Source organism: Thalassophryne amazonica, chromosome 16 (genome assembly GCF_902500255.1).
Source record: "Thalassophryne amazonica chromosome 16, fThaAma1.1, whole genome shotgun sequence".
NCBI classification, from domain to species: domain Eukaryota; kingdom Metazoa; phylum Chordata; class Actinopteri; order Batrachoidiformes; family Batrachoididae; genus Thalassophryne; species Thalassophryne amazonica.
In genome coordinates, this window is record NC_047118.1 from 54,427,575 (window position 1) to 54,443,053 (window position 15,479).

General features: G+C 41.8%; 1 protein-coding gene across 1 annotated transcript in view; it reads right to left on the minus strand.

The window, feature by feature from the left end:
* The window catches only part of LOC117528734 (galectin-3-binding protein B-like), a 32,775-nt gene extending 18,356 nt beyond the window's left edge, over positions 1 to 14,419 (minus strand). Inside the window, exons 1-4 of the mRNA XM_034191370.1 lie at positions 14,335 to 14,419; positions 13,279 to 13,388; positions 12,972 to 13,169; positions 12,126 to 12,260 (exon numbers count right to left, since the gene is read on the minus strand). Coding sequence (XP_034047261.1) covers positions 12,126 to 12,260; positions 12,972 to 13,169; positions 13,279 to 13,366 — 421 coding nt within the window. The 5' untranslated portion in view covers positions 13,367 to 13,388; positions 14,335 to 14,419. The remainder of the gene's footprint in view (positions 1 to 12,125; positions 12,261 to 12,971; positions 13,170 to 13,278; positions 13,389 to 14,334) is intronic.
* Positions 14,420 to 15,479: the final 1,060 nt, after the last annotated feature.

The window sequence follows — 15,479 nt, forward strand, 5'->3', positions numbered from 1 at the left end:
GATAATTGATTTCTTTGTTTACTGCCATCTTAGTTCTGTCAGGTATGGTTTATATGATTCTGTTTTAGCTCATTGTTCTACGTTTCTTTCATGCCAGCCCAAATATGTTCCCACTCCATATCACTGCACCAGCCATTGTGTTTTTGTCTCACACTTTGTTTGTCTGCTTTGTATTTTCACTCACTCCCGCTCTTGCACTTGCTCACGTGTCTTTGTTACTTTCATCACTCCACTGTGTTTTCCTGCCTTCACTCTCTTGCACTTACCTTTGTCTTCCCTGGTCACGCCCCCTTCCAGAACCTTCCCTGACACCTGTGTCTTGTTTCACTAATTATATCACCAGTTATTTAAGCCCTCACAGTCTCACAGTCCCTTGCTCGATTGTTGAATGATTTCACTTTCCAGCACTCACGTCCTTGCCTTGTTTTGCCTTGTATTCAGCCTGCCGGTATCTGACTTTGTTTTGCTCTCGACCTTGTACTTATCTTTGCCTCTGATTACCTCCACACCGTCTTTTTTGACCACAGCCTGTTTTTTGGACCAAGCCTCAGCCTCACGTCTGTCTGTACCTTTGCCATCGCTACTGGACCTCCTGTGTACCGAATCCCAGCTTGTAATTAAACCTTTTTCTTACACCAGTCTGTTTGTGAGCATTTTGCATTTGTGTCCTGCTCGGTTTGTGCCACGCCTGACAATTTCGGTCCATGTTGCTTGTTCATAATATCTGTCTCTGCTGTTTAAGCCTTATTCTTGTCTGATCCGTGGCACACTCACTATAATATCATTCAACTATCAAAGCCTTTTTATTTATTTCATTATTATTATTTTAAGTATTTTATTACCTCAGCCAAGGAGGTTATGTTTTCGGTCGAGTTTGTTTGTTTGTTTGTCTGTCTGTCAGCAGGATAACAGGATAATAAATACAACTAGAAGCACTCTCTGAAGCCCAAGAAAATATGTTAAATTTCCCATTTAAACTGAGTAAAGACAGATTTAAATATGTAGGTATATGGGTAACTAAAAATTACAAAGATATGTATAAAACAAATTTCATTCCATTACTAGATTGCATAAAACAGGATTTCGCACGCTGGACTACATTACCAATATTGTTGGGGGGCAGAATTAATGTAATTAAAATGAATGTCTTACCCAAATTCCTGTATTTATTTCAGTCTGTACCCATATTTTTAACAAAAACATTTTTCTCGATTATAGATAAGTTACTCTTATCTTAACGGGAAAAGTGCCCGCATATCTAGAAATATTCTGCAATGACACAGAGAGCACAGAGGATTTTCTCTTCCAAACTTCCAGCTTTACTATTGGGCATCTAACATCCGTGCAATGTTGTACTGGCTTCATCCTCCCCATAATAGTGGTAAATGGCTAAAACTCGAAGTTTTGTCAGGTAAATCTACCTCTCTGCGTTCTCTGTTGTGCTCAAGGTTACCTCTCCCTCAACCATTATGTATGTATTCAACAAACCCAGTGGTAAAACATTCACTTTAAATTTGGGCTCAATTCAGAAGAACTTTTGGTTTAAATGATTTGTCAATTCATGCACCTATAGTAAAAAATCATTTGTTTGTTCCCTCCATTAGTGATCACTTTTTTTACAGTTTGGGCTACACATGGCCTTAGGTTATTGAAAGATATGTACATTGAAGGACTATTTGCCTCATTCCAGCAAGTGAAAACAAAATTCCAACTTCCTGACTCTCATTTCTTCAGATATCTTCAACTCCACAGCTTTGTGTCATCTTCACTCAACTACTTTCCCTCACGGCCTCCTGACTCACTCCTTGAAATCATCTTCGACACGAATATATCTGCAAAGGGTGTCATTGGAAAAATTTACGGTGTTATTAACTCTCATGATGTGGAACCACTGGCGCGTACCAAAGCAAAGTGGGAGGAGGAACTTGGGACTAAAATCACTGATGATGTATGGCACTCTGCAATTAAGAATATTTATTTATCTTCAATCTGTTTAAAACATAGGGTAATCCAGTTCAAGGTTGTTCACAGACTCCATTGGTCTAAAATGAAACTGGCTAAATTCAAACCTGAGTTGGATCCCAACTGCGACCGCTGTGAAAAAGAACCAGCAACATTGTCTCATACGAGGTCTATTAGATAATAAACCGACTCATTTTTTTTAACTATATGGATTTGAATGGTTGCGATTACACCAATCATGCTTGAACCCTCGTGCGCATGCGTGAGTTTTTTCACGTGTGTCGGTGACGTCATTTCCCTGTGGGCAGGCCTTGAGTGAGATGTGGTCCCGCCCTCTCGGCTGAATTCCTCTGTTTCACACGCTGCTCGAGACGGCGCGCGTTGCTTTATCAACATTTTTTCTGGACCTGTGAGGAATATCCGAGTGGACACTATTCGAGAAATTAAGATGGTTTTCGGTGAAATGTTTAACGGCTGATGAGAGATTATGGGGTGTTTCTGTCGCTTGTAGGACTTCCCACAGAGCAGGATGTCGTGCAGCGCTTCCAGGCGCCGTCGTCGGCCTGTTTCGACCTGAAAATTCTAATTTAAGGCTTAATTCACCCAGGACATCGTGAGAGAACAGAGAAGATTCAGAAGAGGCCGGCATGAGGACTTTATGCGGACATTCCACTGTTTAAGGACATTTTTTAATGAAAGACGTGCGCGCAAATTCGCCGAGTCGTTTCCGTGACAACTCGGCAAATCTGTGTGCACCGCGACAGGAAAAACACCTCCGCATTTCAACTTGAAACGGTGAGACGCTGCTGCCTTGAAGCACAGATTGCCGTCAGGCGCCGTGGGCCGTCCTTACGGCGACACTACCAGACCAAAATCTCTCATCAGCCGTTAAAATTTTTAACGAAAACCAGCTGAATTTATCGAATGGTGTCCACTCAGTTCTGCCTTACAGTTTTGAAAAAATTTTGATCAAACAAAGCAGCAGTCTCTGAGCCATTCCTAAACAATGAAAAAAACGACAAGAGGGTGGGCGACTCCTCACTCAAAGACTGCCCACAGGCGAATGATGTAACCGACAGGCATGAAAAAACTCTCGCATGCCCACGAGGGTTCAAGCATGTCTGATGTAATCACACGTGATTCAAATCCATATGGTTTTTGAAAAAAATAATAAGGTCGGATACTTTTCTAATAGACCTCGTATGTTTTGGTCATGTTCAAAATTAATTAAATTTTGGCAGTCTATATTTAAATTTATGTCAAAAGCCTTGAGAATTAATATTGAACCAGAAGCTAGGATTGCATTATTTGGTGTTATACCAGTGATTCCCAATACTTATTCACACAGAGAGAAGTGGTGGCATTTACCACACATATTGCTCGAAGACTTATACTGCTTAGATGGAAAGAAAAACACCCTCCATCTTTCAGATTTTGGCTTGTGGATCTCTTACACCACTTGTCATTGGAGAAAATAAAGTACTCCGCTAGGGGCTGTGCCAAAAAGTTTTTTAGTATCTGGCAACCCATATTAGATCAGGTTAAAGAGGTGGATCTCTTACTCATCATAAAGGACTAATGTTTCCTTTGTATTTGTAACTCATGGTTCTATTTTACAATTTTCTTTTACAAGTGCAACAGGGTGGGTGGGTGGATTGTGGGTGGTAAAAAAAAAAGTTGTATTGTACTGTATTACCATATTTGATTGAAGTTTCAATAAAAACACTTTGAACAAAAAAAGAAAATGGCCGTTTACTCACCAATATAACTAGGACTCTGTGGTTCAGATGATGTGTTCAATTTCAAAACTGGCACAAACATTTTTCTTCTTCTACTAAGGTGGATTAGAACTTTTGTCGAACACAGTACCAACTACTGTACAGGATGAACCCAGCAGTTAATATGTGTCACCAATTTCAAAATGGCTCTTTTCAACCAGACATGTGGTGCAGTGACATGTCAATCATCCATGTGGCATCTGGGTGTCAATAAGATTTCAGAGAAGTCCAGTGCAACCCAGCGCCACCCATGCCAGGAAGTGTTCAACATTTGACATTTCCTGTTTCACTATGGACACAAAATTTGGAACTTCCTGTTTGGGACTCCTTGTACCATGGGCGAGCTTCGCGCCACTGCACGTCGCTTCACTCTTATTATTTTATTATTTCTTCTATTTTGTTATTGGACTTTTAAATGGGACACAATAGCAATAAGTGTTTTTACTTTCTTGTAGCATCCATGTATTTTTAACATAGTTACAATTATACAACCCCAATTCCAATGAAGTTGGGATGTTGTGTAAAATGTAAATAAAAACAGAATACAATGATTTGCAAATCCTCTTCAACCTATATTCAATTGAATACACCACAAAGATATGATATTTAATGTTCAAACTGATAAACTTTATCGTTTTTGTGCAAATATTTGCTCATTTTGAAATGGATGCCTGCAACACGTTTCAAAAAAGCTGGGACAGTGGTATGTTTACCACTGTGTTACATCACCTTTCCTTCTAACAACACTCAATAAGCATTTGGGAACTGAGGACACTAATTGTTGAAGCTTTGTAAGTGGAATTCTTTCCCATTCTTGGTGATGTACGACTTCAGTTGTTCAACAGTCCGGGGTCTCCATTGTCGTATTTTGCACTTCATAATGCGCTGCAAATTTTCAATGGGCGACAGGTCTGGACTGCAGGCAGGCCAGTCTAGCACCCACACTCTTTTACTATGAAGCCACACTGTTGTAACACGTGCAGAATGTGGCTTGGCATCGTCTTGCTTGCCTCTACTGGTGGTTGGCTCTCACTGCGGTATTGTATCACTTCCTGTTCCGGAGCACAGCGGTGTTTTGCTGTATCTGTTAGCTGTTTAATCTGCACAGTTAGATTGATCTAGTTACCTAGATAACGATTTGTTTCACAGTGTTATCTTCACGTGCCTTAACTAAAGCACTCCCTCTGCTGAATCACCTCTAAATTATTTACACATTATTCACTTTGTGTGTTTTTAGGAATCCGCTAGCTTAGCGCAGCTACTAGCTCTTAGCTGGTTTAGCATGGCGGCTTCTCCTGTCTCTCCCGCACTTTTCTGCTCTGGGTGTGAAATGTTTAGTTATTCCTCGGCCTCCTTTAGCAGTAATGGTACTTGTAATAAGTGTAGCTTATTCGTAGCTTTGGATGCCAGGCTGGGCGAATTGGAGACTCGGCTCCGCACCGTGGAAAATTCTACAGCTAGCCAGGCCCCTGTAGTCGGTGTGGACCAAGGTAGCTTAGCCGCAGTTAGTTTCCCTCTGGCAGATCCTGAGCAGCCGGGAAAGCAGGCCGACTGGGTGACTGTGAGGAGGAAGCGTAGCCCTAAACAGAAGCCCCGTGTACACCGCCAACCCGTTCACATTTCTAACCGTTTTTCCCCACTCGATGACACACCCGCCAAGGAACAAACTCTGGTTATTGGCGACTCTGTTTTGAGAAATGTGAAGTTAGCGACACCAGCAACCATAGTCAATTGTCTTCCGGGGGCCAGAGCAGGTGACATTGAAGGAAATTTGAAACTGCTGGCTAAGGCTAAGCGTAAATTTGGTAAGATTGTAATTCACGTCGGCAGTAATGACACCCGGTTACGCCAATCGGAGGTCACTAAAATTAACATTGAATCGGTGTGTAACTTTGCAAAAACAATGTTGGACTCTGTAGTTTTCTCTGGGCCCCTCCCCAATCGGACCGGGAGTGACATGTTTAGCCGCATGTTCTCCTTGAATTGCTGGCTGTCTGAGTGGTGTCCAAAAAATGAGGTGGGCTTCATAGATAATTGGCAAAGCTTCTGGGGAAAACCTGGTCTTGTTAGGAGAGACGGCATCCATCCCACTTTGGATGGAGCAGCTCTCATTTCTAGAAATCTGGCCAATTTTCTTAAATCCTCCAAACCATGACTATCCAGGGTTGGGACCAGGAAGCAGAGTTGTAGTCTTACACACCTCTCTGCAGCTTCTCTCCCCCTGCCATCCCCTCATTACCCCATCCCCGTAGAGACGGTGCCTGCTCCCAGACCACCAATAACCAGCAAAAATCTATTTAAGCATAAAAATTCAAAAAAGAAAAAATAATATAGCACCTTCAACTGCACCACAGACTAAAACAGTTAAATGTGGTCTATTAAACATTAGGTCTCTCTCTTCTAAGTCCCTGTTAGTAAATGATATAATAATTGATCAACATATTGATTTATTCTGCCTTACAGAAACCTGGTTACAGCAGGATGAATATGTTAGTTTAAATGAGTCAACACCCCCGAGTCACACTAACTGCCAGAACGCTCGTAGCACGGGCCGAGGCGGAGGATTAGCAGCAATCTTCCATTCCAGCTTATTAATTAATCAAAAACCCAGACAGAGCTTTAATTCATTTGAAAGCTTGACTCTTAGTCTTGTCCATCCAAATTGGAAGTCCCAAAAACCAGTTTTATTTGTTGTTATCTATTGTCCTCCTGGTCGTTACTGTGAGTTTCTCTGTGAATTTTCAGAACTTTTGTCTGACTTAGTGCTTAGCTCAGATAAGATAATTATAGTGGGCGATTTTAACATCCACACAGATGCTGAGAATGACAGCCTCAACACTGCATTTAATCTATTATTAGACTCAATTGGCTTTGCTCAAAATGTAAATGAGTCCACCCACCACTTTAATCATATCTTAGATCTTGTTCTGACTTATGGTATGGAAATTGAAGACTTAACAGTATTCCCTGAAAACTCCCTTCTGTCTGATCATTTCTTAATAACATTTACATTTACTCTGATGGACTACCCAGCAGTGGGGAATAAGTTTCATTACACTAGAGGTCTTTCAGAAAGTGCTGTAACTAGGTTTAAGGATATGATTCCTTCTTTATGTTCTCTAATGCTATATACCAACACAGTGCAGAGTAGCTACCTAAACTCTGTAAGTGAGATAGAGTATCTCGTCAATAGTTTTACATCCTCATTGAAGACAACTTTGGATGCTGTAGCTCCTCTGAAAAAGAGAGCTTTAAATCAGAAGTGCCTGACTCCGTGGTATAACTCACAAACTTGCAGCTTAAAGCAGATAACCCGTAAGTTGGAGAGGAAATGGCGTCTCACTAATTTAGAAGATCTTCACTTAGCCTGGAAAAAGAGTCTGTTGCTCTATAAAAAAAGCCCTCCGTAAAGCTAGGACATTTTACTACTCATCACTAATTGAAGAAAATAAGAACAACCCCAGGTTTCTTTTCAGCACTGTAGCCAGGCTGACAAAGAGTCAGAGCTCTATTGAGCCGAGTATTCCTTTAACTTTAACTAGTAATGACTTCATGACTTTCTTTGCTAATAAAATTTTAACTATTAGAGAAAAAATTACTCATAACCATCCCAAAGACGTATCATTATCTTTGGCTGCTTTCAGTGATGCCGGTATTTGGTTAGACTCTTTCTCTAAGATCATTCTGTCTGAGTTATTTTCATTAGTTACTTCATCCAAACCATCAACATGTCTATTAGACCCCATTCCTACCAGGCTGCTCAAGGAAGCCCTACCATTATTTAATGCTTCGATCTTAAATATGATCAATCTATCTTTATTAGTTGGCTATGTACCACAGGCTTTTAAGGTGGCAGTAATTAAACCATTACTTAAAAAGCCATCACTTGACCCAGCTATCTTAGCTAATTATAGGCCAATCTCCAACCTTCCTTTTCTCTCAAAAATTTTAGAAAGGGTAGTTGTAAAACAGCTAACTGATCATCTGCAGAGGAATGGTCTATTTGAAGAGTTTCAGTCAGGTTTTAGAATTCATCATAGTACAGAAACAGCATTAGTGAAGGTTACAAATGATCTTCTTATGGCCTGAGACAGTGGACTCATCTCTGTGCTTGTTCTGTTAGACCTCAGTGCTGCTTTTGATACTGTTGACCATAAAATTTTATTACAGAGATTAGAGCATGCCATAGGTATTAAAGGCACTGCGCTGCGGTGGTTTGAATCATATTTATCTAATAGATTACAATTTGTTCATGTAAATGGGGAATCTTCTTCACAGACTAAGGTTAATTATGGAGTTCCACAAGGTTCTGTGCTAGGACCAATTTTATTCACTTTATACATGCTTCCCTTAGGCAGTATTATTAGACGGCATTGCTTAAATTTTCATTGTTACGCAGATGATACCCAGCTTTATCTATCCATGAAGCCAGAGGACACACACCAGTTAGCTAAACTGCAGGATTGTCTTACAGACATAAGGACATGGATGACCTCTAATTTCCTGCTTTTAAACTCAGATAAAACTGAAGTTATTGTACTTGGCCCCACAAATCTTAGAAACATGGTGTCTAACCAGATCCTTACTCTGGATGGCATTACTCTGACCTCTAGTAATACTGTGAGAAATCTTGGAGTCATTTTTGATCAGGATATGTCATTCAAAGCGCATATTAAACAAATATGTAAGACTGCTTTTTTGCATTTACGCAATATCTCTAAAATTAGAAAGGTCTTGTCTCAGAGTGATGCTGAAAAACTAATTCATGCATTTATTTCCTCTAGGCTGGACTATTGTAATTCATTATTATCAGGTTGTCCTAAAAGTTCCCTGAGAAGCCTTCAGTTAATTCAAAATGCTGCAGCTAGAGTACTGACGGGGACTAGAAGGAGAGCATATCTCACCCATATTGGCCTCTCTTCATTGGCGTCCTGTTAATTCTAGAATAGAATTTAAAATTCTTCTTCTTACGTATAAGGTTTTGAATAATCAGGTCCCTTCTTATCTTAGGGACCTCATAGTACCATATCACCCCAATAGAGCGCTTCGCTCTCAGACTGCAGGCTTACTTGTAGTTCCTAGGGTTTGTAAGAGTAGAATGGGAGGCAGAGCCTTCAGCTTTCAGGCTCCTCTCCTGTGGAACCAGCTCCCAATTCGGATCAGGGAGACAGACACCCCCTCTACTTTTAAGATGAGGCTTAAAACTTTCCTTTTTGCTAAAGCTTATAGTTAGGGCTGGATCAGGTGACCCTGAACCATCCCTTAGTTATGCTGCTATAGACTTAGACTGCTGGGGCGTTCCCATGATGCACTGAGTGTTTCTTTCTCTTTTTGCTCTGTATGTACCACTCTGCATTTAATCATTAGTGATTGATCTCTGCTCCCCTCCACAGCATGTCTTTTTCCTGGTTCTCTCCCTCAGCCCCAACCAGTCCCAGCAGAAGACTGCCCCTCCCTGAGCCTGGTTCTGCTGGAGGTTTCTTCCTGTTAAAAGGGAGTTTTTCCTTCCCATTGTCGCCAAGTGCTTGCTCACAGGGGGTTGTTTTGACCATTGGGGTTTTTACGTAATTATTGTATGGCCTTGTCTTACAATATAAAGCGCCTTGGGGCAACTGTTTGTTGTGATTTGGCGCTATATAAATAAAATTGATTGATTGATTGGTCTTGCTGAAATAAGCAGGGCCGTCCCTGAAAAAAAGACATTGCTTGGATGGCAGCATGTGTTGCTCCAAAACCTGGATGTACTTTTCAGCATTGATGGTGCCATCACAGATGTGTAAGTTACCCATGCCATGGGCACTAATACACCCCCATACCATCACAGATGCTGGCTTTTGAACTTTGCACTGATAACAATCTGGATGGTCTTTTTCCTCTTTTGTCCGGAGGACTCGATGTCCATGATTTCCAAAACAATTCGAAATGTGGACTCATCAGACCACAGGACACTTTTTCACTTTGTGCTTATCCATTTCAAATGAGCTTGGGCTCAGTGAAGGTGGCACCGTTTCTGGATGTTGATGTATGGCTTTCACTTTGCATGGTAGAGTTTTAACTTGCACTTGTAGATGTAGCGACGAACTGTGTTAACTGACAATGGTTTTCTGAAGTGTTCCTGAGCCCACGCGGTAAGATCCTTTACACAATGATGTCTGTTTTTAATGCAGTGCCACCTGAGGGATTGAAGGTCACGGGCATTCAAAGTGGTGATCCTCGTCCCATCTTTGCTTGTGTATTGCTGAGACCTTTGGGGATGCTCCTTTTATACCCAATCATGACACTCACAATTAGTGTCCTCAGTTTCCAAACGCTTATTAAGTGTTGTTAGAAGGAAAGGTGATGTAACACAGTGGTAAACCTACACCTGTCCCAGCTTTTTTGAAACGTGCTGTAGGCATCCATTTCTAAATGAGCAAATATTTACACAAAAACAATAAAGTTTGTCAGTTTGAACATTAAATATCTTGTCTTTGTGGTGTATTCAACTGAATATAAGTTGAAGATGATTTGCAAATCATTGTATTCTGTTTTTATTTCCATTTTACACAACATCCCAACTTCATTGGAATTCGGGTTGTATTATGAACTTACATTGAACTTACTAAATAAAGTCAGCCACACACACACACACACACTCACTCACACTTTTAATATAAATATGATATCCGTGTTGTGTGGGCCGCTGAAGAGGAGGTACTGCTGGCCCACCACCAGATGGCGCCTTACTGTGCGGGCACCTTTTTGTCCTGAAGAGGGCGCACTGGCCTGTTGGCCTCTTTTGGCACCACCAGGCTGTCAGCTGTTTTTCATCATCATCATCCACACCATAAAAGCCTGGGAGAGACACCATAACTCTGCCGAGTTATCAGCTTACCTCACAGGTAAACCAACTCAGCCTTTTGTGCCGTACGCACATTCACTGTTACTGAAGTCTTTGCAGTTGTAACTTTGTATACTTGCAGCTTGTAGCTGGGTTTGTGGAAGTTTGGAGGAGTTGGCGTCTCCAATCCTCACTTCTTATTTTTTAAGTATAACCATTGACACTGCACGTTTTCAAGTTTTCCTCTGCACTCTGGGAGTTATTGGAATTTTCCCTCAGGAGGATTACTGTGTTTGCTGACTGTCTGCTGGGTGTACACACACCCACTTTAATCTGTTTTTGCTCCTGCCAGCAGTACCGGTCTGACAGCCTGGAACGGTGGCCTCCTGGGGTTTCAGGTCTTGGTGGTTCTGGTGGATTGCGGACCTCCGGCTGGCAGTGGGACTGCGTGGGTCCCGGCTCTTCTCTGGATAGGCATCTTCTACCTTCGGGCCTGCCCACTTGTCACCATTTATTACTGAATTGGACTTTGCATATTTGAAACCTTGTTTGCACCTTTGTGTAATAAATTGTGATTTATTTGTATCCTATTGACCGCTCATTTACGCCCCCTAACGTGGGTCTGTGCATTCACTTTCTCAACAATCCGGCCTCCTGCTGGAAGGACGTATGAGTCCAGAATGCAGTTAGCAATGTCCATTGTTCAGTGTTGTTAACTAATACCTGTAGTTTCTCCAAAAATATTAGTCCTATCAATGTTCCGTTTTGGTGCCATTCATCCTTGACCCAAAATACATAAGCATACCAAATGGCAAATGTCAGCTCTCCCCAGTTTGTCCATGATCGAAGCTAGATGCTTTTTGTCTGTTCTGAATTCTGCCGCAAGCAGGTGCTTCTATTTTTACACACCCACAGAGATGGTGGCAGAAGACATCAAACGCAGTACAGTTTTCACTCATGGTAAGGGCAACATGAGACTTAACTAAACTGACTAAACCAATTGAACTACAAAAACACACTCAACAACAATAACAACACTGTTAAACTGACATGAACCATAATAACATTTAAAACCCCAAAACCCTGCTGCACTACAGTATAATATCCATTGTTCACTGTTGTTAGCTAATATCGCTAATTTCTCCAAAAATATTAGTCCTATCAAGTTTCTGTTTTCACAGCATTCAACCTTGATCCAAAATACATAAGCATACCAAACAGCACATGTCAGCTCTCCTCAGTTTCTCCATGACTAAAGCCACACATGCACACACGCATACACACATACAGAGGCCACTTGGCTATTATAGCTTCAGCACAGATGGTTGCCAGTTCGAGTCCCGGCACCTGATGCTCTCCCCAGTGTTAAAAGGGACACCTGACTAATAGTTGGAGACGGTATAAGGCAGGGAGGAAAGGAACTGGCCACTCGACCTCATCGTGCTGTGACCCCGCAAATGTGCTACCAAATTCCTACCTACTTCACTCACTGCATTTTGCATATTCCTTGGCTTTTCCAAAGCCTCAGAATATGATACAACAGAGTGTCATCACGTGTTACCTACTTCCTGTTTCACAAACAACTCCAACGTCTTCCTTGTGGGAGCAGTCGGTCACTCCCCAACCTTTAAAAGAACAGGAAGAGAGACTGTCCTCTGTTCCTTTACACTCAACATCATCAAGCCAAATGGGTCCAGGAGCTGATGAAAAAGAAATCATTTTATTAACTGTTGCAATTCCACATAGATAATTGTAATTTTGTGCAAAACTTGAAAAATGTACAAGCTACTAAATATCTAAAATTTATAAATAAACTTTGTCTTGCACGTTTCAATAAAAATGCTGCTCAAAGTGCTTAATATCATTATATAATACAAATTTAAAGGAATTACTTGTAAGTAATAACCAGTGCAAGTGAAAATACATTTTAAAAATTTTAACATAATTAAGCATTTAAACTTTGCCATAAAATGAACATTTTTCACCTTGAAGATTGCATTTTTGTTTAGTTTTTTGTTTGTTTGTTTTTTGGTGGTCTATGGTCTGATAGATCACTGATGAGTGCACAGTCCTTCTGTACAGAAGGTCAACAGTTCAAATCCAGGCTGGGATTGGCACCTGATGCCCCCTGCTGATCACCCCGAATCAAAGAGGAACCTGACCACCCTGTCCCATTATGCTGTGTCCTCTGCAAATCCCCACAGCTCAATTTAAAAAAAGTATGGGACTCATGTTTTACATTTATTTAAATTGACTTTGTGTAAAAATATCTATATTTATAATTTTTAATTGATGCTTTCATTTTTGTGTCGTCACATACCAGGCAGCTCATTGATTTGTTTCAACTCGACTAGTTTGATTTTCTATACATTTCTGCCCCCTGGTGGTCAGTAAATGCAAGTAAAATGCACCTGTTCCGTAGACTTTTCCAGTTTGCACAGATTTGGCTCCAGGGAACTGCAGCTGTCGACACACCACCTGGGCCTCGGCCAGGTCCCACCCATCGTCACAAACTGTGCCCCACCTCTCGTTGTGGTAGATCTCCACGCGGCCCTCGGCAGCACTCTCAGAGCCGGACAACCTTACAGATCCTTCATAGAACTGCACCTCTGTTTGTTTGCCAACAGTAGACACATGCAGAGGTCAGCCAAGGTCATGACAACAGAAAGGTCATGCAAGCGATCTGTTTCCAAACTTGACCTGCAGAGGAGGACTTACCGAACAGGTTAAATTTTGCAGACTGTCCTCCAGAGACCCAGAAGAGCAACAACATCCACAAAGTCTTTGTGTTCTTAAGCGTCAGCATTTCAAACTGCTGATTTAACAGTCTGACAAGCAAAAAGAGGAAATGTTACAAATGCACTCATTTAGATCAGAACACGATAACTGACACTTTCAGAGTTGAAGGAGTTCATTAGTTTGTCATTAATAATCATTAAAATTGTGAGTGATTTATAAAGAGCATATCCAGTATTCTGTTAGTTCACAGGATTAGACACTGCGTTGTTTTTTTATGATGTGTAGTTTATTTTTTGTTTCTCCACAGCAGAATGCAATGTGGTTCCACACGCTCCAGCTGCTCATGCTGTGTTCATTCAATCGCATGCATAAAACCGTTGTAGCAGGATCATTCACGTCTGCCCAACCGTGTGTCCCTCCCGGCGTCGACTCGATGTTTTCGGGGTTCGCTCATTCATGCTGTTTTGTCATGATTCGCACTTATTCCTACTTATTTGTGCTATGTGTGAAGGGGCCCTTAAACCAGTTCAGACGACACCTTGTTCGCCCAGCACCTTCAAAACAAGGCAAATTTGGGACAAACTTTGTGCTTTTAATCTGTTCTTTTCAAATATATACGTGTATAAAATGCTTTTGAAGGGTGAGTTAAATGTCTTTTCAAGCAGATATTGGCAGATCTTTTTAACTTATTGTTAAAACAGCTCTAAGTCATCGATAATGAGGTTTAAACTGAACAATAAATGATCTAAATTTGATAAATATTTTGATTGAATAATTGTTTACATTCGATTAAGTTGTGCTGAAAAATTTTTGCAAAACTTTTTTTTTTATTAATTCTAGACAATTAAACAGTCATGCAGTGATGAATACTAAATAACACTAATTACAATGTTATGTAAGAATACACCCTAAATTATTCCAAATTTGTGAATTAAACATTAAATGTAAGCATTCAAAGCAAAATGCTTTCAGTAATTACAGGAAAAAGTAACATAATTCTTTATGGTTATGAAGTCATTTTGATTGTTAACCTACCTTTTTGTTTAAGGTAATATCAAGAATCTCTGTCAACTGCCCCAATACGTTCACGTCAACTTCACGTCTGTAGGCTTCCTTAAGTTTCACTCTCACCCAAACCAAAATAACAGGATGTTGTGTAACTGCTCCAGTGATTTAAAAAAATACATCCATCCATCCATCCATTTTCTTCCACTTTATCTGGAGTGGGGTCGCGGGGGCAGCAGCTCAAGCAAAGCCGCCCAGACCTCCCGATCCACACACACCTCCCCCAGCTCCTCCGGGGGAACCCCAAGGCGTTCCCAAGCCAGCCGAGAGATGTAATCCTTCCAGCGTGTCCTGGGTCTTCCCCGGGGCCTCCTCCCAATGGGACGTGCCCGGAACACCTCTCCAGCGAGGCGTCCAGGGGGCATCTGGAAAAGATGCCTGAGCCACCTCAACTGACTCCTTTCAACGTGGAGGAGCAGCGGCTCGACTCCGAGCTCCTTCCGAGTGACCGAGCTACTCACCCTATCTCTAAGGGAGCGCCCAGCCACCCTGCGGAGGAAACTCATCTCGGCCGCTTATACCCGCGATCTCGTTCTTTCGGTCATGTGACAAATCTCATGACCATAGGTGAGGATCAGAACGTACATCGATCGGTAAATCAAGAGCTTTGCCCCCCTACTCAGCTCTCTCTTCACCACGACGGTCCGATAACAGCGACCGCATCACTGCAGATGCTGCACCGATCCATCTATCGATCTCACGCTCCATCCGTCCCTCACTCGTGAATAAGAACCCGAGATACTTAAACTCCTCCACTTGAGGCAAGGACACTCCACCGACCTGAAGAGGGCAAAGCACCTTTTTCCGGTCGAGAACCATGGCCTCGGATTTGGAGGTGCTGATTTTCATCCCGGACGCCTCACACTCGGCTGCAAACCGCCCCAGTGCATACTGAAGGTCCTGATTTGACAAAGCCAACAGAACCACATCGTCCGCAAACAGCAGAGACGAGATTCTGTGGTTCCCAAACCAGACCCCCTCTACACCCTGGCTGCACCTAGAAATTCTCTCCATAAAAATAATGAACAGAACCGGTGACAAAGGGCAGCCCTGGCGGAGGCCAACGTGCACTGGAAACAGGTTTGACTTACTACCGTCAATGCGAACCAAGCTCC